This window comes from Maniola jurtina, chromosome 11, assembly GCF_905333055.1.
Source record: "Maniola jurtina chromosome 11, ilManJurt1.1, whole genome shotgun sequence".
Taxonomy (NCBI): domain Eukaryota; kingdom Metazoa; phylum Arthropoda; class Insecta; order Lepidoptera; family Nymphalidae; genus Maniola; species Maniola jurtina.
In genome coordinates this window covers 2,162,115-2,189,188 of record NC_060039.1, presented here as the reverse complement: position 1 = coordinate 2,189,188, position 27,074 = coordinate 2,162,115, and the positions used below count along the sequence as shown (strand labels likewise).

Here is a 27,074-nt window from a genome sequence, read left to right as displayed (position 1 = left end):
CAACATAACGTAATCCATACAAATAATAGAGGCATAAGTCTCAGTGGGCATTAACCATTTTGATTCACCAACCAATCACAAACGAAACTATGTTTTCGAAACTATGTTTCGTTATGAAATTTAATTCGAATACAATTTTGAATGCTTTTTGAAAACATGCTTGTGATTCGTTGGTGACTCAAAATGGTTAACGCGCACTGAGATTTTTGTCTCTGTCATTTGTATGGGATTATTACGTAACAGAGAGAGCCCCATACTAACTTCTTTCCGTGGATAGAGTATAGAATTCCAGCTACAATACAATTTAGGTCAGTTGCCACCTTTATCATCTATAATCACAACATCAGCCCCCCGATTGTGTATGAAAAACGTATTCATCGTAATCGTAATCGACAACAAATTCTGCCCCTTGATTGGTTGAATTCGCCGTTTACTTTTTTCACAGCCAATCAAGGCTCAGAATTTGATACTGATTACGATTACGAGTAATACGTTTTTCTTACACAATCAGGGGGCAAGTTCGTTGGGTTACAAATTGGAATGCAAATAGTCCTAAACCGTCAATATGATAAAATCTAAATATGTATTCTTAAACTAATACTTTCACATGGAAATCTACATGTAAATATGATACCTTTATACATAACTGTCAACTGCCCATCAAAAGGAGCATATAGGTATAGTGCGTTTCATCGAATAGTACCTATGGCGTTATGTTGGCTCCCCTGTCTGTTGGGTGGTCATTGGCACCATATTGGCACGAGAAGCGCAGATTTTGTTTATTTTTATTTGATTTTCATTTCATTCATTCAGGAAAATAAAATGAAAATAAACAAAATCTGCGTCTTCTTATGCAAATATGGTGCCAATGACTTGGACAGACAGGGGAGCCAACATAACGCCATAGGTACTATTCGATGAAACACACTATAATGATACATTTTGAGATCTCACTCTCATCCTACTCTACATACTCTATGTGTCAAATGTCATGTCAATATTCAATAATCAATAATTCAATAATCAATAATTCAATATTCAATAATTTTAAATAAGTAAATATCAAAAATTGTTGAACCAGCAGGATTCGAATGCATGGCGCCACTTTCAAATGTAATTTTTTTTACCCTTTAGGTAGACGGCAGTCGCGTTATTTTTAAGTAGAACTAATTGTGATTCGCTTAGGAGTAATGCACACTTACGGAGTAGAGTCGAATCAAATACAATACCCGGTAGGAAATTTTGCACATCGAACTTTAGAAAGAGATAACGATTTCGTAGAGCGTTGTCTCTGTCGTTGAAACCGACGAAACGTCACATAGGTATGAGTGACAGAGACAACGCTCTACGAAGCCGAAATCTCTTTCTAAAGTTCGATGTGCAATATTTCATGCCGGGTAATGTGTAGCGTGCGTCGTTTTGATAACAAAGCGCCGTGCGTCCTTTTGGTTTCCTCCGTCTTTTGTTTGTATTTTGTAATAAAACTAATTTTAACCACATAAAATTGTTATATGTCTCAACTGTACGTATATGATTGACGGTAGATTTTGCGTCAGTCACACCAAAGACTGACAAAACCTATCGTCTAATGCAGAACGAACAGACAGAAAGTAAGCAAATGCTACTATCTAATACTATTAATGCTAACGATACCGAATGAGTAGATACAACACAGAGTGGGACACCAGCCCTGAGGAAGATCTTAGGACCTACTATTAGATTCTTTACGCACTGCATCCGATCCGAATTCGAGAAATCTCGATCCGAAGTGGCCGTAGCACTTAGTTGTATGAGCTAGAGTCGAATTTCGTCTTACGGCTTCAGAAAAAGAAATTCGGATTCGGACTCTCAACGCTGCCGCTACTTAGCTATAAAGTAGTTAACTGCAAAAAATATTTTATAGCTATCGACAAGTAAAAACTATTGTTTCTAAAAATAGGTAGAGGTCAGTACCTAAGTAGCATTCCTATTTTAGAAACAGTTCTTGTGAATTCCCAAATTTGTTGGTCACAACTCAAAAAATAATTTTTAGAAGTTTATATATAGTATATATATGTATTGCTTGTATATAGTACTTCGGATCGAGAATTTTCGGAAAACTTCGGAAAGGTTCCTGCGGAATTTCGGAAGGAGCCTTACGGTTGAGCGCACATCACCCGCTCACCGTGCACTTGGTACCACGTGTAAGTTACACCACGCAAAGATATTGATATACAGTCAGTCACAACACCAGTACGCCCATGTGTCGAAGAGGCCTAGAAGAGCGACCTGGCCGCGCTGCTGTGCGGGCGCGGCACGCGGAGCGCGAGGGGCGCGAGGGGCACGCGGGGCGCAAGGGGCGCGCGGCGGCGGGCGCGGGGGGCGCGGCGTCAGCGGGGCGCGCCGCCGCCGCCCCACCAGCGCAGGCTGGCGGGGTCCACGCAGCGCGCGCGCCCCGCGCGTCGCGTCGCGTCCTCCAGCACCTCCTGCACACCAACACGTACGTGAGCCAATGCCACAGAATACTTATCAGTTGTTACCTTTGTACGGAAGAATCACTCCGCAAAGACTAGCAACTTTTATAACGGCACAATAAAGAGCAATTCAGACCGTAAGTAGTGACGACGCGCGACGTCTAAAAAAATAAACACCTCTTCTCTCTTTGTATTGCCGAGATGGCAATCGGGGTACCGCTCTATACCACATCGGGTTAGCGCGGGGGACGTGCGAGTGTGCGGGGCGTCCCACTCCAATTGCCATCTCGACCTGTCGCGTACTATAACTCTCTCTCAAGAGATAAGAATTAAGCGAATGCCGTCGCAGGAGCATGCTGTAGGTATTTTTCTCAAGTCAAGTACCTAATCAAGTGAGCTCGGTCTGCTATGACTTACTTTTAAGATATTGTCCAAAAAAAGGTCTGAGTTACTCTCAAAGTGCCTAAATAATAATAATAATTTTTAAAACAAGCCTTTCAATACTTGTATTACTAGTTTACTTGTTTCTATACAAAGAAACAGCTGAAAATCTTGTAAAAGTAGTATACCGCACCTGTTTCTTGAGCACAATATGCTTCCCCTTCCAGTACTTCATAAGACCCCGCTCCTGCAGAGTGGACACGATGTCTGACGAAGCGATCGCCAGGTCGGTGCTCAGGTTGCGGATGCTCAGCATCGGGCCCGGCGCAGAGCACAGCCGCTTGAGCAGAGCCTCCTTCCAGTACGACCGGTACGATATCAGCCCGAGGTCGGACAGCGGGGTTTCCGGCGAACCCACTTTACCCTCCACTTTTGTGAGCAGGTAGCCTTAACAAAATAAACAACTAAATTAAAACCTAGTAAAAGCCGTGAGGTGCATGGAAGAGACCCGGCAGAAGCAAAACTACATGTCACTCGCTCAATCGCAAAAGATTAACGAATATTAAAAGATAAAAAATCGGTCAAGTGCGAGTCGGACTCGCATGCGAAGGATTCCGTACCATCGTACAAGATATACCCTAACACCTTTATGTAGAACTCTGCTTAGTTAATAACGGCCTGCGCTATCTATACCTATATGTGAATTAAATTTTTTGGGCACAATTTTTTTTTGTGATTTTGTGGTCAAAAACCCTGTTTCGTTATTTTTTCTTCGATGGTACGGAACCAGTTTCGTACCATCACGTACCACCGTACCGTACCACCGGTGAATCCGACTCACACTTGTCAATTTTTATAGTAGGTAATGCACTTTACGTTACTTTATAAGAATTTTTGAACGGAAATAGAACCTATTTGTAACCCGATTATGGCTTTCTGTACGATCTAACGTGGCGAGATTTAATTGGCGCTTTCTTTGTATTATTTTTACTATCGCTTTGTTCTTCCTCGAACGTATATTGGGACCAAGTTCATTCAAGTTTAAAGTTAGTCAAAAGTCTTTATAGTAGTTTTTAATTTGCATGGCGGCCATTTTTATTATTTGCTGATGTTATAACGGCAATAGAATTACACATTCTGTGAAAATTTCAACTCCCTACCTATTACGGTTCATGAGATACAGTCCGCTGACAGACAGACGGTCGAACGGACAGACGAACGGAGAGCGGAGGCTTAGTAATAGAGTCCCGTTGGCTCCCTTCGAGTACGGAACCCTAATAAGGTTGCGGGGAGGGGAAAGGGGAATATGAGTAATATTTCAATTAACTTTTTTTTATTTCATTTAAATGTTGTCTTACGCAACGGAGCATATCAAAAGTTATTCAAAATAACTCCGAAAAAGTTCGGAACCAGAGTCGTCGAACTTTAACGTTATGTAAAATATGGCTATAGTGAAAAAAAAATGTTTTAAACGCGGATAAACTGTCAAAAAAACGTGCCCAATAAATCAATGTACCAACTATTATTTATATAATTTTTATCGTTTAGCAACGCGTGAAAGCGTGACCATTCTGCCACCTTTCACTTTAAAGGTAAACACACTGCCATAAAGCTTGTAGCACACCTCCACTGCGAAACCATTGGGGTTCCACCAGGACAAGTCCGTTGTATGACATGACATGCAAAACAGAAACGAAACTGTCTTTTAGTAAGAGATTTTACATTTCACCGACGTTAATAGAGTTCGCGACACAATAACGTCACAGTAAAATGGACCTACAAGTCCTTGATTTACAGTCTAAAATTTAGTACTACCTACCGATTTTAATTTCGGAACGTTTCCACTAGCAGCGCTGCCTGTAGATGTACGGACAAACTTGAGCTTTAAAACAAGAATGTTAAGGTCCAACTTACTTTAATGGCGCTATGCACAAATAGGCGACTACAACAGTGTCGATTCGCGTAGGTGTGCCTGTGCACGTATGAGATTCGCGTCGTGGACGCTCCAGCATCGCGAGCCGCATCCCGCGTTCATGACGCGCAGGTGTGGCCGTAGCTTTAGACAGTAGGGAGTATTTACTATTATATTATATATAGTATTATTTACTATGATGTTATATATTGAGTATTATATTCATAAAAATATTAGCCACTCGACTAATTTAGCCCAGTCTTAACTAGACATTAGAATATGTAACATAATATCTGCGACGCGTCACACTCACTCGTGCGCGACACACTCGTGCTGCTGACGTTATTCGCATTTACAATAGTCAAGTCTTTGTATAACTTTGTAGCTTTGTAGTGTGCGATAACCTTAACTCCGACTGGTTAGGTATGCATCAATTAATGAAATAACAAGTGTAAATTAAAAATTTATAACACCCCCGACAAGTGAAGGTTACAGTAACTAGTAAAAACCGAAAAGACCTAATAACTTTCAAACGGCTGAACTGATTTTCTTGGACTATTCCGTGCCTACGATCTAAAGTATCTGAGTTTTCCAAAACATCATTTTCAAATAAATAATTATGTATTTAGGCAACGTCCATCTTGACAGCTTGACATTTGTCAATTGACACAATATTATGAACCTAACGGTTATCTAACCTTCTTTTCTACAAGAAAACTAGAAAAGAGCTGATAACTCTTAAACGGCTTAACCAATTTTTTTGGATTATAGCTAAGAACACTCTCGATCAAGCCACCTTTCAAACAAAAAAAACGAAATTAAAATCGGTTCATTCGCTTAGGCGCTACGATGCCACAGACAGATACACAGATACACAGATACACAGACACACAGATACACACGTCAAACTTATAACACCCCTCTTTTTGGGTCGGGGGTTAAAAACATAGTATAGTTAAATACGCGTTTTTGCATTCCAATTAAATTGTCACATCATATGCGATTCAAAAGCTTATTAATCAGTCAGTAATGGTTTTATGGAAAAAAGGTTATTGACCTTTTTTCGCCATCTGTTTTATTTTTGGTGACGATTCGCCGTTATTTTGAAAATAAACTTAAGTATATGATTTTAGCCGTTTTGATTAATACAGAAACTTGTTAAATAATCGAAAGATAACAAAACTTTGTTGTCTAATATTTGTCTGTTGGTAACAAATCTACAATCGATTCTTTAACACTTGAAAAAAATTGAATTTCGTGACTAAACATCTAATGACTAAACATCTCTAAATGGGTAAAACAGCATATCAAAGCTTATGCGAATGTGAACTCGTTGGTTGGTCTTTCAATCACGCCGCAACGGAACAACGGATTGACTTGATTTTTTGGATGCCTATTATTATTAGTTATGGTGCAGAGTGACATAGGCTACTTTTTATTCCGGAAAACCAAAGAGTACCCTCGAGATTTTAAAAACTTAAATCCACACGGACGCAGTCGCGGGCAACAGCTTATCAGCTTGTCTAAATATATAAAAGGAAAAACTGAATGTCTGACATCTATCAAACAGCTGAAGTTACTGGACGGATTGGGCTGGAATTTGGCATACGGATTTTCTTTTAAGAAAATTAAGCCCCTAAGGGGGTAAAATAGGGGTTTGAAATTTGCGTAGTCCACGCAGGCCAAAGCTAGTAAAATTATATGCGTAAACAAACCCGAATCATTCCAATAGTAAATAATTAATAAACCCCAACAACGCCGCAGAGTGGAGACGTGCCCAATTAAAGACAACCCGAACTAGCAAGTTGTCCCAAAAGTTAGCGTAAACGGCACAAATAATTAACACTCCCATCAAAATTCCGCGCATCTACAATTCGTTGAAGTCACCCTTTAGGGTGGCGTGGGGAAGTCTAGACTGCGGACCGATCCATACTGCAGTGCATCGATCCAGGTCGGGTCGACGGCCGCGCCCGCCCCCCCCCCCCCTCCCCCCCACGGCAAAACAAACCCCGCAAGGGGTTGCGTGCTGACCGCACAGGTGCGATTCGCGAATTTATATGGACCACGATCACTAGCCCACCCGAACCGACTCCACTCGCGCGAAACATTCTCCTAATCCTTTAAGTTATAACAAGTGTAAATTTAAAATTTATAACACCCCCCGACAAGTGAAGGTTACAGTAACTAGAAAAGAGCTGATAACTTTCAAACGACTGAACCGATTTTCTTGGATTATAGCTAAGAACACTCTCGATCAAGCCACCTTTCAAACAAAAAGAAACTAAATTAAAATCGGTTTATTAGTTTAGGAGCTACGATGCCACAGACAGCTACACAGATACACCAACACACAGATACACACGTCAAACTTATAACACCCCTCTTTTTGGGTCGGGGGTTAAAGAAACCTAAACAAAATCTTAAATACGTAAATTCGCGTCCAAAAGTCTTGAGATTTTTTTAAGCTCATTTATATTTTGTGCTCTGTGCTCTGAGTTTTGATTACGGCGTCATACTGTGGGTTGCCACCGAAGTCGGACCCCACGGCAAAATAAAACCCCTACAAGAGGTTACAATGTTTACTCAGATGCGGCGATTCGCGAATTAATGTGAACCATGCGTTGATCAGCGGAAACAGTGGTTCCCAAATTATTGTATACATACTGGCAGGTAGATTTTTTCGACAACTTTTCTGTCGCAGAAATGAGGTATCACCTATTTTATAGTATGTGTAGTGGTTACATAGCCCCTCACAGCAAGATAAATCCCGCATGGGTTACGATGTCGACCGCAAAGGTGCAATTCCGTCATCGTACCGGAACGCTAAAGCGCTTGGCTTATGTAGACACGATGTATCGAGCGCCCCGGCATCCTTGGAGTTCAAACTTCACCCCATCCGTCCACTCTTTTGTTCTTGGCAAGGTGGTTATGGGTTAATTTTGTCTTTTATTGCGGCTTTTGCGATCTCCATTCCATACGCTTGCCTAAGGTGCCTATGCACTATTTTTTTAAAGGACTCCATATTGTGGATGGAGGGAAAAATGGAGGGCGGAAGGGCATTCCATATTTTAGCATGTGCAGTGTTCGACCATTGGACCAATAGACGTCCTATAAGATCTCTCTTCTTTGTTTTGTAGCTAAATAACTTGAGGATTTGGAAGAAGTTTAAAAATACAGATTAATCGCGCATTTCTCCCCCCAAGTCCACAAAAGTGGCAAAACCAGGACTTATTCGCACAAATAAGTTCCTGGTTTGGACATATAAAGAGATAGGAAGAAACATTGTGTTGTTATACTTCACCAACCCTGGTAACGGGCCACCATTTTTGGAGGTGTCAAAAGGCGCGTAAACCACCACCACCTATGTAGTCTGTTTTGCTACACATATGTATCACACACACACACGCAAGCGAACGAAGTTTTTTTTTCACTTTTTAAAATACAATTATTGTGTAAAATCTATTCCTATCTGGAGTTTTCTAATATCTTTGTACTTTACTTACTGAAGTCAATGAGCAGCCTGCCGTAACCTTGTCTCTGGTAGGGCGGCAGTGTGAGAATACAGGACACGTTGTAGTTCAGGAACGAGTTCTTTTCCTGCGAACAAAAATACTTTTAAGTATGACTAGCTTATGCCCGCGACTTCGTCTGCGTGAACTACTTACACAATTTTAAACCCCAATTTAACCCTCTTAAGGGTTGAATTTCAAAAATTCTATCTTAGCGGACGTCTACGTCATAATAGTTATCAGCGTACCGAATTGGTAGATCAGAGCGGTGCGTTGATAGATCAGTCAGTCAGTCAGTAAGAAACTACATGATGAACATATAGTTGAAGTTGAAGGTAAGTCTCAACCCAACAATAGAAGGCGTGCCCCTAGTTTGACGGTTTGCGGAATACGATTTTCGTTTGGAATAAACAGCCATTCAATACATTTGTCTCAATTCTCTTATCTCTATGTACTCAGCATGTGCTCTTAAATTTAAGGAGGCGTTTCAGGATTGGGGGTTATTTAGTTATTTACACCCGGCATATCCTTTTGAGGTCCCCTCAGAAAGACATTTGAAACGTTTCACATATAATATCGGCGACCCCTCCGCCGCACCCCAGTGACAATTTGCGGATGTAAACACGCTCCCAGACGTCTAGACGGCGCTCACGCTGTAACGCAATAAATCCAGACGTCTGTTCCCCACTACGAGCAATACACCTGCGAGAAGGCAGAGATCCCTCACCGCCATTGGTAATCACATATAACAAGATATTTAAAACATTTTACATATCGGCCCTCAACACCCCAGTGACAATTTGCGGATGTAAACACGCTCCCAGACGTCTAGACGGCGCTCACGCTGTAACGCAATAAATCCAGACGTCTGTTCCACACTACGAGCAATACACCTGCGAGAAGGCAGAGATCCCTCACCGCCATTGGTAATCACATATAACAAGATATTTAAAACATTTTACATATCGGCCCTCAACACCCCAGTGACAATTTGCGGATGTAAACACGCTCCCAGACGTCTAGACGGCGCTCACGCTGTATCGCAATAAGTTAAGACGTCTGTTCCCAACAACGAGCAATACGGCCCATCTGCAAGAAGACGCAAGATAGCGTTCTCATCAGATACAACAATTTGATCATGTAGGTACACCTATAATTTCGGTGACCTCAGTGATTTTTTGCGTAAACAAGTACCCAGACGCTTAGACGGCGATCACGCTGTGACGCAATCAATCCAGACGTCTGCTCCCACAATGAGCAACGCGTCCGCGAGAAGATAGCACAAAATTTTATTTGCGACCAAGTGGTCCGGTATTTTGACATAGGATAAATTATCGTATATCACCTCCCGCTAGAGAAGGGGCCGCGTCGCTTTTCGGTCCTGAGTCTTCATTAAGCCCCGTAACTCCACAAGGGCCGCGGGGCAAGTGATTCGGAATTGGAAAGTTCTTTGCAGTTTTAGATTCTTTAGCCGAGGGGCCGTCTAGACCTTGCATGCCGTACATGTATCAATACATATCTACGCTTTTGTTCGAGTAATTTTATAGAAAAGTACATATGTATTATAATATACTCAGATTAAGGTAAGAAGTAAGAGTATGGGGAGTGCTGTATGCCCATATTATTTCAAATAACCATATTGATCTAAGACTGAGGTTGAAACCTATAGAGTGCACTTTAACTTTGCTTAGACTTATGTTTCAGTTAAATGAGATAGATTTATGCCAGCGGTATAACGCTGTCTCGTTTTAACAGTGACTTAAGTCTGAGCGAAGTCAAAGTGCGCTCTATAGATCTCAGCCTGAGAATAGCGTACTTTGACTTTGCTCAAACTTAAGAGACATGAGAGTTAAAACGAAACAGACTTACCCCATGAATCCTTCTCGTTTGTCATTCAAAGCCTGAGCAAAGTCAAAGTATGCTCTATAGCTCAGAGGCTTTCTTACTATATCGTATTCGACGGTTAAAAACAAAAAAAATCCCCTAGGTGATCTTACGCTTAATTAATTATATCGAATGGTCGATATTCACGCGTCTGGCATAACGGCAAACTTACCTTAATATTATGTAGGATTCTAATAATTTACCCCTCTAAGGCCCGCCCGCTTCCTAGTACGACTGCATCATCACTTACCCTCAGGTGAGATCGCAGTCAAGGTCTAATCTGAAGCAGTATAAAAAATCTACGTACGCTTTGTAGATCTCAGCTTGCCTTTCTACATCGTATTCGAGGGTTAAAAAGAAAAAGTCCCCTATATGTGTCCCCTATCGTACAATTAATTAATTAATCATCCAATCGTCGATATTCACGCGTCTGGCCGAAGGAAACCTTTGAGGTATGATTCGATTTATGTCACTCCCATAAACTTGCCCCGTTTGGTATTCATAGACTGAGCAAAGTAAAAGTACGCTGTATAGATCTCAGGCTGTATTCCTACATCGTGTTTAAGAGTTGAAAACAAAAAGTCCCCTATACGATCTTACGCTTAATTAATTAAGCGTCGATATTCACGCGTCTGGCCGAAGGAAACCTTTCAGGTATGATTCGATTTCTGTCACTCCCAGAAACTTGCCCCGTTTGGTATTCACAGACTGAGCAAAGTAAAAGTACTCTCTATAGATCTCAGGCTTAGTCTTCCTACATCGTGTTAGAGGGTTAAAAACAAAAAGTCCCCTATGTGATCTTACGCTTAGTTAATTAACCGTCGATATTCACGCGTCTGGCCGAAGGAAACCTTTCAGGTTTGATTCGATTTATGTTACTCCCATAAATTTGTCCCGTTTGGTATTCATAGACAGCAAAGTAAACGTACGTTCTATAGATCTCAGGCTAAGTCTTCCTACATCGTGGGTTAAAAACAAATAGTCCCCTATGTGATCTTAGTTAATTAATCATCCAATCATCGATATTCACGCGTCTGGCCGAACGGTAAAACTTTCAGGTTTGATTCAATTTATGTCATTCTCATAAACTTGTCTCGTTTGTCATTCAAAGACAGCAAAGTAAAAGTACGCTGTATAGATCTCAGGCTGTATTCCTACATCGTGTTTAAGAGTTGAAAACAAAAAGTCCCCTATATGATCTTACGCTTAATTAATTAATCGTCGATATTCATGCGTCTGGCGGAACGGAAACCTTTCAGGTATTATTCGATTTATGTCACTCCCAGAAACTTGCCCCGTTTGTTATTCAAAGACTGAGCAAAGTAAAAGTACTCTCTATAGATCTCAGGCTAAGTCTTCCTACATCGTGGGTTAAAACCAAAAAGTCCCCTATATGATCTTACGCTTGATTAATTAATCGTCGATATTCGCCCGTCTGGCGGAACGGAAACCTTTCAGGTATGATTCGATTTATATCACTCCCATAAACTTGCCCCGTTTGGTATTCATAGATCTCAGGCTTTAGTCTTCCTACATCGTGTTAGAGGGTTAAAAACAAATAGTCCCCTATGTGATCTTACGCTTAATTAATTAATCGTCGATATTCGCCCGTCTGGCCGAACGGAAACCTTTCAGGTATGATTCGATCAGTTTTTAGCCGAATCAGATTCGCCGACTGCTCGCTCCAGACGGGGTCGACGACCGGCGTGGCGAAAAGCGGTACATTCGCAATAGATGAATGTGTTTAAGTGTCTAGACATAGAGGGATGCGTTGTTCAACCCTAACCTAACACACCCTCTAAAGTAGGTAGCTACCTATTTGTTATGTTGGATTTTAGAAAAGCTGAAATAATTTTCAGTAGATATTTTTGTTTTATTTGCTGTAAAGCAATAAATCTGGCTGAAGAAAAGCCGTTTCAGACGATGCTTTGTGTCTTTAGAGTGCACATTATTCTTGTTTTGCTTTTGCAAAGAACGTACTTATATAAAGAACAAGGTGATGTCCGCGACTTCGTCCGCGTGGATTGAGGTTTTGAAAAAATCCCGTGGGAACTCTTTGATTTTCCAGGATAAAAAGTAGCCTAGGTCCACCCATTATATTTAAGCGTTATTTAATCTTTTAAAGATTTACTTAGTCCTTTTAGGGCTGAGTTTTAAATCATTAGGTACATAAAATTATTTCACTAAGTTTGAAAAGATTTACTAAGTAATATAAATAACGTTAAACACCACATTTACCAATTTCTCAGTTAAAATCGTCGATACTCAAGAAATAATAATAATAATAATTATTAAATATACCTAATTCAAGTTTCGGTTCTTTCCAACTTACCTAAAAAAATTGCAACTTTGTAGAATTTAATTATAGCTTTTAAATATGACGTAAATATAAATCTTCTTCTATACCTATATTTAAAAGGAAAAGCTGACTGACTGATAGCTATTATAACGTAGACACCCGCTAAGAAACTATTTTTGATAATTCAACCCCCAAGGTGATAAAATAAGGATTTGGAATTTATGAACATCACGCGATTTATGATCGAAGGCACAGGCATAAAGCTAATAGGTATAGTATATTATTAAAATATACCAAGCGACAGAACCCCAATTTCATTATAACTACTTACCTATTTTTATTTCTATACTATTCCAAAGGAATGTGCATTTTTTTAGAGATTTCATTCTCCTAAAGCCTTTTTGATGTTCGCGTCATAAGAAAACAATTTAGAGTGGGAACAGAATAAACTAAGTGCAGCAAAGCGGATCAGCGGTTTTCAAAGATTCGGTACGATGATAAAAATGTACAATTTTATTTATTTTTTATTTTTATAATGTAATTATGTTTCATATGCCTTTTATTTAAGTACCTACTTGTGTGTATCTATTATATCTGTTAAGTCTATTGTAATATAAAGTTTACTGGCGCTCTACAAAAATGTTGTGGACGCTAGTTATTGATATACATATCGGTCATGTAATAGTATGTAAGTAGTATATAAAATGTTAAATATGTATATTGTTAGCGTCCCTTAAAAAATAAATAAATAAATAAATAAACAAGAAACCACAAGCTTAATCTATAATTACTAATATTATAAAGAGGTGAAGTTTGTAAGTTTGTCTGTAGGAAGTAATCTTTGGAACTACTGAACCGATTTTGAGAATTCTTTCACCAGTACAAAGCTACATTATTCCTGAGTGACATGGGCTATATTTTATTTTCGAAAAAAAATAGAGATCCCTTCGAAATTGTAATAAGCTACCCGTGTGTATAGCTAGTTCGCTATAATCTGTATTGTACAACGTGCATGCAAAATGCACCACCTGCCCTTTCCACAGATAGAGAAGCAGAAAAAACAAGCAATACCACACACACAAATCTTCTAGAAAACACTCATTGCATAGACTGCAATAGTGCATTGGCCGCACTTGGACGGTTTTTTATTGATATCATGTTGGTATTTCATTCTCCTGTTTTCATATTTGCATCATAAAATAATTAATTTAAAGTGTGAAGTGAACACAATAAATCTTTGTGCGGCAAAGAGCGGCGGGTCAGCGGTTGTCAAAGATTCGGGAAGCGCGCCCCCGGTTCGATGACCCCCGGTCTGCAGCCGCCGTCTAGATTTATAAAGTGCAACTTGTGTAAAATAAACGTTCGATGCGTCCGTCCGTTCGTCCGTGTTTACGGGAATAACGGAAAGTTTACCTTTGATTTTCGTAAAAGGTTTTTATGTCCAGACTTTGTGTTTTCACTGCTTGAATATTTTTGTTTATTTTTGAAATTGGACAGTTGCAATCTGCAGACTGCAAGTTTAATAAATAATTTTCTTTGAACTCTTTGCTATGAAGATTTCAACAAAAGAAAATTTAAACAGATTTTTTTTAAGTTTCTTGTATTTATATTGCTTTCTAGCGTTTAAAATGCATGCTAGTATTTGAATTAAAGTTGATTAAAACATAAGGAAATGATCAACGGTCATTCTACCAATTCGCATTAAAACATAATGTTTCAGAAACTCGGTTGAAATGCATGGTCTTTATCTTTCTTCTGTATGTTTCTTTGTTTTATACTGTGTTTGTGTTATGGTCCTAAATAAAAGAACTTTATTTATTTTATTTAGTTAACCTAAAACTGTTTGGAAATGACTAGATTTTTTCTCTATATTTCCAGGGGCTTGCATAAAGGAAGGTTTTTAGTTTCTACAGTTAGTTTGACTACTGAAATATTATATGCACTATCAATGAATAAGTACCAAATTTTGCAATGCTATAAAATAGCGCGCATTATGCATAAATATGCAAATGCATATAGGTATTCCGATGTCTAGTAAAGACAACAATTAACATCAGGCCTTAAAAATTCTTGGCATACCAATGGATGCCTAGAAATGGTTGGTTTGACTTGCTCCAGCCATACACGGGGCTGCAAGTGCTTGTATAGTACAGTATGGCATAGGTATTATTGTAAATTGAATACTTGAAAAGAACAACCGCCGAGTTTCTTGCTGGTTCTTCTCGGCAGGAACGGCATTCCGAACCAGTGGTAGATTATTTTGGCGATTCAAAAGCACTTGTAAAAGTTTAATTGAATAAAAATATTTTGAATTTGAATTCGAATTTTTATTATGCCTGAGAAAAATAGTTCTTAGAGCTCCGAAATCTCAATTTATCTAGGTATATCCGGTTGCATCGCCGCGTATTCGGATGCGGGGGCGTCGAACTCTCTGTCTCGACGTCTGTATACTTTTTATATATATGTTACCGGAAGTATATTCAATCCGACATTGTATAGAATTCCTTAAAATGTTATATGCAATTTCTAAGATCAATAAGAAGTGTGTGTTACTTAAGTGTAATGAATTTATTTTACAGATTTCTTAGGAACTCGGGTAGAAAAATGTTTCTTGTTTTAATTAATTAATTAAATTAAAAATTACAAATCGTATACACTTGTGTACTTATAGAAAAATGTGTTTGACTACCTGTTTGTCATGAAGGAAGTCCTGACTGAAACGAGTCTATGAAGGAAGGGGCGAAATGGCGAACGAAGTGAGCAGGTGGCATCCGTAGTGAAACGAAGGTGGAATAATTCAAGCTGAATGAAGGGACGATGGAGTCTTCTAGCGTAGCCTGTTTAAAACACTTGATTTTTAATCACTATCATCATCAAAATGATTATGATTATCACCTTGATTCTTCAGTTTACCTATCTGTCATTTATATTTCATTCATTCACTACTAATTCTACAGTATACCTAATAGTAATTTTTATACATTTTCTAGTAGGCCTTTTAGCAATTTGCACAAGGAAATAGAAATGTTATTAAAGAAAATTATTTTAACGCATTTCCTAAATTGGCTCGGCATTGTATGCATTTCCTAGGAAGTATATACAATTCCCGGGTTTCATATTATTTCCTGTAACATATACACCAGCTACCTAGTACCTAGATATACCTACATGGTTTAACGGAGACACTTATCATATACCTTGGTTATCGATTTTAAACTGTCTGAGAGCTAAACGGATGTAGTTGCCAAGTCTTTTCATTACTATTGTATTTGTATTAATTGGCCACTTGTCAAAACTATTAAGGTTTTTTAGGTTTAAACGCGCTAAAATAAAGGTTTTCAGTGATCAATATTATGGGGCTGCCAAAGTAGTAGAGAGATATCTAAAGAAGAATCTAAAAGATTTCCAAGCAAAATGTTTTTTTTTCTTGCGAATATTGTTTTTTATTATTATTACTGAACAACATTTTGTAAAGGGACATATAATATTTCATTGGAGAGTTATTTTATAAGTAACAAAAATACCAACTGACTAAAAAACTCAACAGTAAAAGCATGGTCTTTTGGTAAATATTCCTCCTTGTATTATGTATAATCTGCATAATCTGATCAAATTACTGTTTTTCACTGCACTACGCCGTAGCACGTCTACGCTGACTCTCATTTACGTTACGTAGTGCTACGTCGCTACGCCGTAGTTCACTAAATCACGTTAATGAACGTATTTTTTTTTACTTTCTTTTTTTACTTACTAACTTTTCGCCGCGACTTATTCCTTTTCTCTCTACGTAGTGTTATTTGGATATTTCTTCTCTACGGAGTTATAGTGGATTTTACGAATTTTGAAAGACTATTTAATAATAAATAATTATTGATAATTTTGCTATTTATTTTTGACATATACAGACACTATCCCAGTTGAGATTTTTTAAAAATTCATTATAGGCAAGCGCTTGGCCACAATCACACCTGATGGAACATGGCGCGTACCATTGCGTATTAATGTATGGAACTGTATGAAACATGTCACACCGCTTGCGTAAAGCGTGGACGTATGCGTAACCCAGTTTCTTAGATGTTCACGCGCGTCACTACACACGTGTCACGTGTATGCAATTGGTGTGAATCGACCTTGAGATAAGACGCGTTTACCTGAACGCGTATGTTTATTTACTCTTGTTTTAAAGATACTCGGGTTGTAATTGGTAGGAAAAGTGAGATTTTTGGCATATTTAATGCATATTTCAGAACATCTAAAATCTAAATTATTATAGACTACAGGCCCATGTTTAAAAATGGGTGGGTCATATGAACCACCAGGTGACGTATACAGGACGATATAAGAGCATAAAATAATAAGTTTCAGCACTATGCCGTCACTTGTAAGCTGTCCAACAGAGTGCTGGTGAGAATTGAAAAGTGCAGGTAGAGTGAGTACATTTTGGTCATATATTTTTGTACGGCATTTTTACCATCGATAGATCCATGAAAAATAATAAGAAAGCGCGCAGTGCCGTAAAAAAATGGTGCGCCACAAAGTCAGTAAATGTTTTGATTTTCTGACAATTTCCGGGGTAAATTTGGTCATTTAATTCTGTACGGCACTAGTTTCATACTGTTTCAATACAGCCTCTAATCCATTATTCCGCAACGCCGTACAAAAATCATGCGACAAGGGGAAAAAATTGAGGGTAGCAACCCCCTCTCTTTCCGTGGTCCGGAGGGTGATTTGAGAAAGTACGGCTTTGGTTCCAAAACATTATCTAGCACTCAAAAGTACTATTAAAAATAATGCCGTAAAAAAATTAGTGTTCATTTGAATGTGTATCAATAATTATCTTAATTTCATGGTATACTTAATTTTTAAAGCTGTAAAATCATTTGACTCTGTACGGCAACTTTTTTTTTAACATGATAGTGTAAAATACTATTGTTATATAGTATTGCCGTTCAAAAGAAACTGTTCTAAAAAAATTATAGATAAATACAAAAACTGAAATTTTTCAAATTATTGCAAAAGTTTAAATATTCATAGATTAATAAAATATAGCAATTTTCTACGCTTTTCCCTTGTTTTAAATAGTATTAAGATAAATAAATTAGGAAAAAATTATGCCGTACATTTGAATGCAGACCATATCTTTTAGGCTGATGAAAATGACGCTACCATTTTAAGGGTAGTACTTTATGGCCATCTGATACTGTACGGCATTAACATATTTTTGAAGAGAACAATTGATAATATGATAAAATCACTATGCCGTCTAACTGAAGTGAACGGGTGTGTATATAATATCCACATCCCCTACAAACCTTTGGACCAACGAAAATGTACGGCATGTAAAAAAATATTATCTATGCTTAAAACACTTTCAAAATAAATTAATTTTATGTTGTTTCAAATCACCCCCCGGACCACGGAAAGAGAGGGGGTTGCTACCCTCAATTTTTTCCCCTTGTCGCATGATTTTTGTACGGCGTTGCGGAATAATGGATTAGAGGCTGTATTGAAACAGTATGAAACTAGTGCCGTACAGAATTAAATGACCAAATTTACCCCGGAAATTGTCAGAAAATCAAAACATTTACTGACTTTGTGGCGCACCATTTTTTTACGGCACTGCGCGCTTTCTTATTATTTTTCATGGATCTATCGATGGTAAAAATGCCGTACAAAAATATATGACCAAAATGTACTCACTCTACCTGCACTTTTCAATTCTCACCAGCACTCTGTTGGACAGCTTACAAGTGACGGCATAGTGCTGAAACTTATTATTTTATGCTCTTATATCGTCCTGTATACGTCACCTGGTGGTTCATATGACCCACCCATTTTTAAACATGGGCCTGTAGTCTATTAGAATAATGAACCTAAAACTAAAAACCTTAAAAAATATAATATAATAACTAAAATAAATTATTAAAGGAAGTCCCTTTAGGCAAGGTTCGGAAGATACTGGCAGCGTTCCCCCTTTGAATGGCTAGACTAATTCTTTGCCCGAGGTAGCCAGCTCTTCGGTCTCCTGTGATGTCGACTAACCTTTTTGATATTTCCCTAAAAAGGCTTATAGCGCTAGGACTCCACGGACCAAGGGTCTCGACACCGAATGGGACAAAGTCATATTCGGAGCCTAGACCCCTGTTATATTAGATTTTTGCCATATTATAATCACAACTATGATGCTAAGGGGGCTGCAGTAGATTCCATTAGACAAATCATTGGTTGCGTTCAGTGTTCACGGCAGACGCGATCACAATCAGCTCCCGCGGTGCGTGTAATTGGAATCGCAACACAAATCACACGATAGCGAAGTAGCGCTCACAACCCTTCTGTAGCCTTAGTGCAAGTTTGCACAACTCGATAACGTTGATAGATTTAGTGTAACGAAACACTATTATAACTCAGTGGCGTGCAGGTTATCTTACTAAGATTATAAGTGTGTGTTAGTTGGTTAATTTGTCTTTCAATCAACGGAGCAACAAATGGGCTTGATTTTTTGCATGGATATAATAGTTAAAGACTTGGATAGTGGGAAAGACTACTTTTAATTCCGGGAAATGAAAGTTTCCACGGGGTTTAAAAAAACCTAAAGACATTGTATTTGCTAGCATTATCTAATAGAGCAGTTACGCTCTCCTTATTATTTATCTCAGTAGAAATAGCTCAATGCTTATTTTTTGTCATGACTTGCTAGTAGCTAGTGAGACCTAGCAGGTTTCGAACCCTGTGCACACCACAACATTAAACTAAAATGCATGTCAACCGCCTAAAATCAGTAATACTGAAAAAAACTGTGATGAATGGCTTGAAGTTCATATTTTTAATTTAAAAATTTCACTGTTTCGCCACTCGAAATTTATTAATCTAAATGTGCAAACTCTTACTAAGGCTATTGCAGTTATCCGTTTCAGGAAATCTAGATACTCTGATGCATTTGAATGGTATGATTTATCTTTCCGACATCAAATACGAACAGAAATTATTTCGTTTAAAATGTATCTAATCTCTACTTTTTAGCTCAAAATAAATGCTCAATCTTTTTTTTGTCGTTTTTCAGATAACCAAGTGATGAGATTGGGATCTGTTTCTATGTTAAATAGCCCAACACCGTTTAACGTTTACAGGGAAGATATCAGGTGGAAACTGGTTTTACATTTTTTTTTACCGTGACAGGAAAGACCTGCCGGGTCATTCGATAAAAGTGGAAGACTACCAGGTAATAAAAGGGTGAGGATATTTGTTACTGTGACATAAATGTTCACAGAAAAGGGAATGGGGATAATGCCTATATCAAAAATAAATTATGTGTTAGTAGTAGATATTTATTAAATAGAGTCTCTTCCTGAATTCGTAAAATCTACATTCGATGCTAGTTTCAAGTTTGCTAACCATTTTAAATCGGTTTTAACTTAAAAGTGCGTCAAATTGCGTCAAACGTTAAGACGTCACATCTGTGAATTTCATACAAGGTCTCTTACTAAGCGAGCGTTTTGCCGTTTGATACAAAAGTCGCTGATTTGACTAGTAGTCATCATCATTATTGTTGGAGACTGTGCTGGTTCAAATCGGTGCTCGTTGGGTGTTATTAAGGAAACACTATATTTATTGTGGAACACACTATATTCTTCACTAATTTATTTATTATTAAATGGAAAGCGATGTACACGTCCAGTTATTGTGGCAATTCGAATGTGAGGGAGTGAAAAAAGATTGACTGACAGACTGACACCCGTATTCACAAACGTTACTATGAGGTCTCATAGTACGCTCGAACGCAGTGTCGATTCCACCAATCAGATTACTGTATTAGGTCAATTTACAATGATCTGATTGGTGGAACCTACACTATGCGTTCGAACGCACTGTGAGACCTCATAGTAACGTTTGTGAATGCGGCCGTATATTTCTTACGATTACAGATTATGTTTGTTGGTGTTGCCAACACCGATTAGAAAGAACCTGCCTACCCTAACTTGAATGTTTGTGCGAGCCGAATAAAAGAACAAAAGCAATTATTCCAAAGGTACAGAAGTCCCGAGTTGCCGAAGTACGCAATCGCGGCGCCGCGTGGCGCGTCGGCCGTGTATCGATCACGTTTATTTTCGGTCGCCTAGGTCAGTTATACCTAGCTATTGTCCCTGTCTCGACTCCCGACTGTCTGCTGTCTACTGTCTACGGGGGACCTTTCAGTACCTATGACTACCAATATTAAATCATCAATACTAAAGTACCTAAACATTTTTAGGGTTCCATACTTCGAAAGGAAAAACGGAACCCTTATAGGATCACTTTGTTGTCTGTCTGTCTGTTTGTACGTCCGTCGTGTCTGTCAAGAAAACCTATAGGGTACTTCCCGTTGACCTAGAATCATGAAATTTGACAGGTAGGTAGGTCTTATAGCACAAGTAAAGGAATAAATCCGAAAACCGTGAAATTGTGGTATCATTTAAAAAAAAATTAAAATGTGTTAAAATTTACAAAGTAAGATAAATATACCAAGTGGTGTATCATATGAAAGGGCTTTACCTGTACATTCTAAAACAGATTTTTTTTTAATGCAGTTTATTTGTTTTTGATTTCTCGTGCAAAAGGTTGAAACATATACCCGAGTACGGAACCCTCGGTGCGCGAGTCTGACTCGCACTTGGCCGGTTTTAAAAAAAAGCTATGTACGCTTTTAGTTTTCTTAAATAAACCTGCTGCTCTATTACGGTAGAATGACAGCTACAATATCACTAGGTGTCTGATAAATGATTGGTTACTCTCAGTATAGGCTACAATGCATTGTTGCAAAAAGAATGCCATAAATTCAGCCAATCACAATAATTGCGATTGTTATAATGATTGATGCAGGTTTTACGGAATCGAGCTACAGGATTCAATCACTACATGTTTACGTCATGATCAGAATTAAAACATGCGTGACGTACCGATCAACTCACATATTCGCCGTACGTCTAGGCACTTGGCGACATGATGGAAATTCTGGGATTCCTAGCTTGGGATACCTAGCCTGCTACTATGTGAATTGTTAACCGCTGCAATAGAATTTCTAAGAAGACCCAAGTAGTACATAGTATTTACATAATTTTAAATACTTATCATCAAAGAGCATGTGGCTTTCCTTTCAAGCTACTTGACTGTATTAAAATAAATAAATAAAGATTTCCATTTTTTTAAATTGTTTCCAATTATTTAATCACAAGTCCAGTCCATAGAATTTTCCTTTCAATCTCCTTTCCCCATGGGATTAATCTTAACCGCCGTATGCAGTTAACGTTAACTTTAAACGGCATACAAGAGCTTTAGCTTGTTCGAAATTATTATATTTAATATTGTATTTACAATATGATCTCTCACTAGAATCAAATCACTACCCTTAGAAATGTGAAAATGTATTGGTTGGTTTATTGGTTTGTCCTTCAATCACGTCGTAACTCATAACGGAGTAACGGATCGACCTGATTTTTTGCATGGGTAACACCTGGAGAGTGACATAGGCTACTTTTTATCCTGCAAAATCAAAGAACTCCCCTAAATCAACGCAGACAAACTCGTAGGCATAAACTAGTTACGTATAAATTAGCAATTTAATTTCAAGCCATTTTAGTCTTAAACAAAGTCCCGTAAGATAATCCAGTAATCAAGAAAAATATTAATATTTAAAAACCTAAAAGTGAAATAAAATCCTTTTCGCAGCCGTAGGTGTAAATTCGTTTCACAAAGCAAACTACCACGCCTAGGCCCAACGTAAAATAAAAGATCAAAAAAATCTAGACTTCCCACCCCCGTGGGGGCGTGGCTCCGGGTCGTCGACCCCACAGCTGACGCGCCTCAATGGTGTAGTACGCTAACTATAACGTACGACGCGATATCATGCTCATAAACGAAAAACTTTAATGAGCGAAGCACGTATTTCCTATTACGTTTTGAACAACAATGATGTATTGAAGCCATTGAACTGAAATTGTCGCCTATAGTACGGCTATTTCAAACAAAAATCGTATGAAGTTATCAAAAGTAATAAGACAGCATTGTTGTTTGGATTGACCTATCTTGTGGTAGCACCATGTAGCTAGGAATCAGCTTAAGGTAGATGCGATGGGTCTGCCCGCGAAATTCAAATTTAATTTGGTTTTTCGTAATTTGTAAACTAATACGACAAAGTAGGCTTATGGCACTTTATTTGCGCCAATGGCAGTACCATCTTCACAGGTTTATATAAAAATCTTTACTTGAAAGGATCCAGTTTAGGAAATTAGCTATAGCATCGACTAATTTGTGAGTAACTCATGTCAAACACATTATTTTGACTAATTTCTTAAACTGAACACTTTAAAGTCAAGATTTTTATGTAATCCTGTGAAGATGATACTGCCATTGTTGGAATTAGAATGCCATAAGCCTACTTTGTCGTATTAATTTACAAATTGCGAAAAACCAAATTAAATTTGAATTTCGCGGGCAGACCCGTCTCATGCCTCTTAACTTATAATATTAGTGGGTAGCACCATGGGCGTAGTAGGTAGAGCTTATAACCAATTTGTGGTTCTTCTGCTTTGAGGCTATACAGGTTTTTGTATACCCTGTATTACTTCAACTGTCTCTGATCCATTATGATCGCCTCCACTTCATATTTCCTCATCAAAACCTGTAGCCGCCAGATACAGATTTGTGTTGTTTGTTGTGGTAGATGCTTTTGACGATTCAAAAGAACTTGTAAAAGTCTAATTGAATAAAAATATTTTGAATTTTGAATTTTTTGAATTTTTCCGACCTTATGTTCCCGGATTAGTTGACTAAATCACATCAAGATGGTGCTGTTCGTCATTAACTTGCAAATTTTTATTAGGTATACTGGTTCCGGATTTCATGTACGATGGTGCGGCACCGGTTTTTTTTTTTGGTAAAAATAACCAAAAAAAAATTGCGCTTGCTTTGCTCGCCCTTTCGTTTTGTAGTTACATGATATTCGCTATTTTGTCTCCGTAGATTCAAGTTTTTGAAAAACAAGGTCTCTGACATAGCCCAAACCATTAGCAAGCTGAAGTGGCAGTGGGCAGATCATGCTTGAAAAGGCCTAGAGTGGAGGATGTGTATGTACAAGTTAGCCTACTATGGCTATAATGAGCAAATGAACGATTGATTGATCGCACATCCTCCAGTACAATAGCCCAACGATATACTCGTAAAGAGGGTAACGGGAAGTGGCTGAATAAGGAATCCTGGAAGTTGCGCTTTCTAAATTTCTAGTACCCAATTTGGTTAGTAAAACTTATTACTCGGCCATACTTGTCGGCAATATTTTCAGCAATTTCAGCATTTGTTACCAAACCTGAAAGGTTCGACGTCATAGTAGTCTTTGTGGTCCAGAAAAAACTTCTTGCGAAATTCTTTTGAGGAGGTAGTTGCTGACAATATTGCTCATGATTGCGATCATCCACCCTTAAATTGTCTATTAGGGTACTATTTCGAAACTCCTAAATGCATACAAATCCGCAAAATACTATCGTTAGCAAGCAGATGTCAACTTGAAATACATATAGCTAGGCTGCACTTTCCAGCTAGATTTTGGGCAAGGTGTAACTTCAACGTCTCAGGTGCCTTATTACTAGGAGAGGAAGACGAAAAGAAACTTTAAAAAATATTGGAAACTTTTATTGCCGGGCTATACTTGCCGGCTAGACTTTCGGCTATTTATACACATACCGTACGTACGTAGACGTAGAATTGTCTGAAAAAAATTGCAGGGCAATACTTGCCGGCAATTTTACGAAACTTACCTTGCTGAAGTAGCCGACGATATGGCAGCCCTCGTTGTCGGAACAAGTCATGACGTAGAACAGGAAAGGCTCCACGTCGTAGTATAGCGTCTTGTGGTCCAAAAAGAACTTGGCTAGCAGGCAGAGTTGCTGGCAATATTGCTTGTGCTTGCGCCCGTCCACTTGCCATACGCTTAGACTGTCCTTTCTGTATACCTATGAATGGAGATCTATCATAAAATAGTTTCAAAGTTCAAAAACCTTATGATGACGATGAGGATGATACTTATTAAAAAATCTAACATTAAGATGGGGTTCCGAAAAAAAATTAGTCAAGTGCGATCTGACACTAGGGGTTTTTTATATTTATTCAGATACAAATCAGCCCTTGACTGCAATTTCACCTCGTGGTAAGTGATGATGCAGTCTAAGATGGAAGCAGGCTAACCTGGAAGATGTATGGCAGTTTTTACTAAACCCATACCCTTGGGTTTCTCCAAAACATCGTACCGGAAAGCTAAATCGCTTGGCAGTAGTAGTAGGGTTGTAACTAACCACCGCCGAAGTCTTCGATCAGACAGAAAAGGTTCTGTGCCATCGTACAAGAAATAAGTAACACTTTAATTTTCGTGGCGGCCATTTTGAAATTTTTATTATTTGTTGCTATAACGGTAATAGAGATACAGATTCTATGAAATTTTCAACTACCTATTACAGTTCACGAGATACATCTCACTGGCAGACACACAGACGGACGGACAAACGGACAATAGAGGCTTAGCAATAGGAACCCTATAGTCCCCGTTGGCACGCTTCGGGTACGGAATCCTACAACACATTCATACATGTAATACGCACTTGGAAGTTTAATCTACTTGGTACTTTAAATTAACACCGCGATAAAACATGTCGGCATCAAAACAGCTGTTTTGTTTTGGCGACCATTTTAGTTACGGACGGCAGTAACATTCGATTTATGTTTCGCCAAAAAAGAATTCACACAGACTTGAAGTCGATTGATGTGTTGTGAAAACGGCTATGCTCAGAATTTCTCGGAGGATGTCTGGAACGGAGCTACTTTAGAGATACCTGTCCATTAGTGGATGCATATTCCAGATGCAGATGATGATGATTGTAGTAATATTGTCCCATTGGCCTTGATCATAATGGCGTAACAATTCGTAGTGATATACTGGTGTTTGACAACTAGTGAAATCAGTACCTTTTTATCAAACGTCAAAACACGCGCTTAGTGTGCGAGCTTCTATGAAATACTGGCATGTGACGTCACAATGATTTGACGTGCTTTTTTAGTTTAATGGATAATTTAAAATGGTTATTACACTTAACACTAACAAAGGATGTGGATTTTACGTACTTTGGAAGACCCTCTATTTAATGATCACTGAGAAATAATTTTTGACATAGGCAAATAGCGTATAATTGGCCTACGTAGTTAGGGTTAGGTAGCCTTATGTTGAAGGGTTGTCGTATCTACTTTTAAAGTCTGTTCGCTTACTTACGGACGCCTTTGCTTCGCTCGGCACATGCCATAAATTTATCAAAGGCGACGCCGTGACTCCAAAGGGAGCCGTGGGGTGTACAGCCGCAGTGGAATTTGGCATCTACTATTACTAATGTAATTACCTCATCTCCCGGCGGGTGTCGCCACACGCACTTGGCCTTGTGCCTCGCGTTGCCCGCCGCGCACTTGTGGTGGCTGAGGCAGAACTCGCACACGAAGAGGCGCGGCACGCGGGCCGCGTCGCCCGGGTACGGCGACTGGTACCACACTTCCATCATGTATTTGCCCATCACTACGTATCTGAAACGAACGTGGTAACTTCAAATTTATCAAGAGATGCAGATATCATGGTTGCGCATCGGGGAACAACCGCAGGTCACGAACCCTTCCAGCACCAGCTCCCTATTCTCTCTTCCCTAACTTCCCATTAGTACAGTCCGACAAGGCTCTTTTGGCGCGTGGCCAAAATCGGAACTAAAGCCGCCATCTAGAGAAGTGCACTTGTTGATAGTTCGCTGTGTCGGCATAGAGCGACAACTGCGCCCTCACTCAAGCGCCGAAAGAGCCTTATCGGTCTGTAGCCATCGATCATATTATTTTAATTTTATTTTATTGGCTCATCAACAGATTATACACATAAGTAAAACAGAAAATACTTTGCACAGAGAAAAAATATGTGCGTGTACATTTTATTGCTGGCAACCCGGAATGCATTTACGTGTGCTATAAAATACAAAATGAATCACTATAATAAACAAGAAAAATTAAGAACTAAGGAGAAGCATACAAGTTCCTCGTTGAACTTCACGGCTGTCAAGCGCTTGCGCATCGTGGAACCGCCGAGCGTAAGGCACGAACCCTTCCAGCATCGACTCCCTATTCTCCCCTAGGTTTCCATCGATTACATTAGAAAGGATCAGTTACCTGGTCCCTTTATCAGTGCATATGTCCCCGAGCTCCTCTTCAATCTTCACGGCCGCTAGCGCCTGCGCATCGCGGAACAGCCGCAGGTCGTAGTCCGGCGCGAACCCTTCCAGGAGCGGCTCCCTTTCCTCCCCTAGGTCTTCGTTGGTGGGCATAGACCGTAATTCCTGACTGCCCTTCCATTTTGAACGCATATCCTGAAGACATAAATAAAACAACTTCCTCTCTTTAAAAATGAATGGGCAAACTCGGTCTGACTTATAGATCCATTAGACGCTAATTTCAAACTCAAAATCATTTATTCAAAGCAAGTACATATTGTACACCTTTTGATGGTCAGAATTATTATTGTTAGATTTGTAAGATGAATTATAGAGGTGATAATTAATTACGTGAACTTAAAAATAAAGCTACGAGAGTTC

General features: G+C 38.9%; 1 protein-coding gene across 1 annotated transcript in view; it reads right to left on the bottom strand.

The window, feature by feature from the left end:
* Positions 1-931: 931 nt before the first annotated feature.
* Positions 932-27,074, bottom strand: part of LOC123869775 (histone acetyltransferase KAT7) — a 37,566-nt gene continuing 11,423 nt past the window's right edge. Inside the window, exons 9-14 of the mRNA XM_045912791.1 lie at positions 26,653-26,849; positions 25,851-26,028; positions 24,225-24,419; positions 8,250-8,343; positions 3,028-3,281; positions 932-2,465 (exon numbers count right to left, since the gene is read on the bottom strand). Coding sequence (XP_045768747.1) covers positions 2,370-2,465; positions 3,028-3,281; positions 8,250-8,343; positions 24,225-24,419; positions 25,851-26,028; positions 26,653-26,849 — 1,014 coding nt within the window. The 3' untranslated portion in view covers positions 932-2,369. The remainder of the gene's footprint in view (positions 2,466-3,027; positions 3,282-8,249; positions 8,344-24,224; positions 24,420-25,850; positions 26,029-26,652; positions 26,850-27,074) is intronic.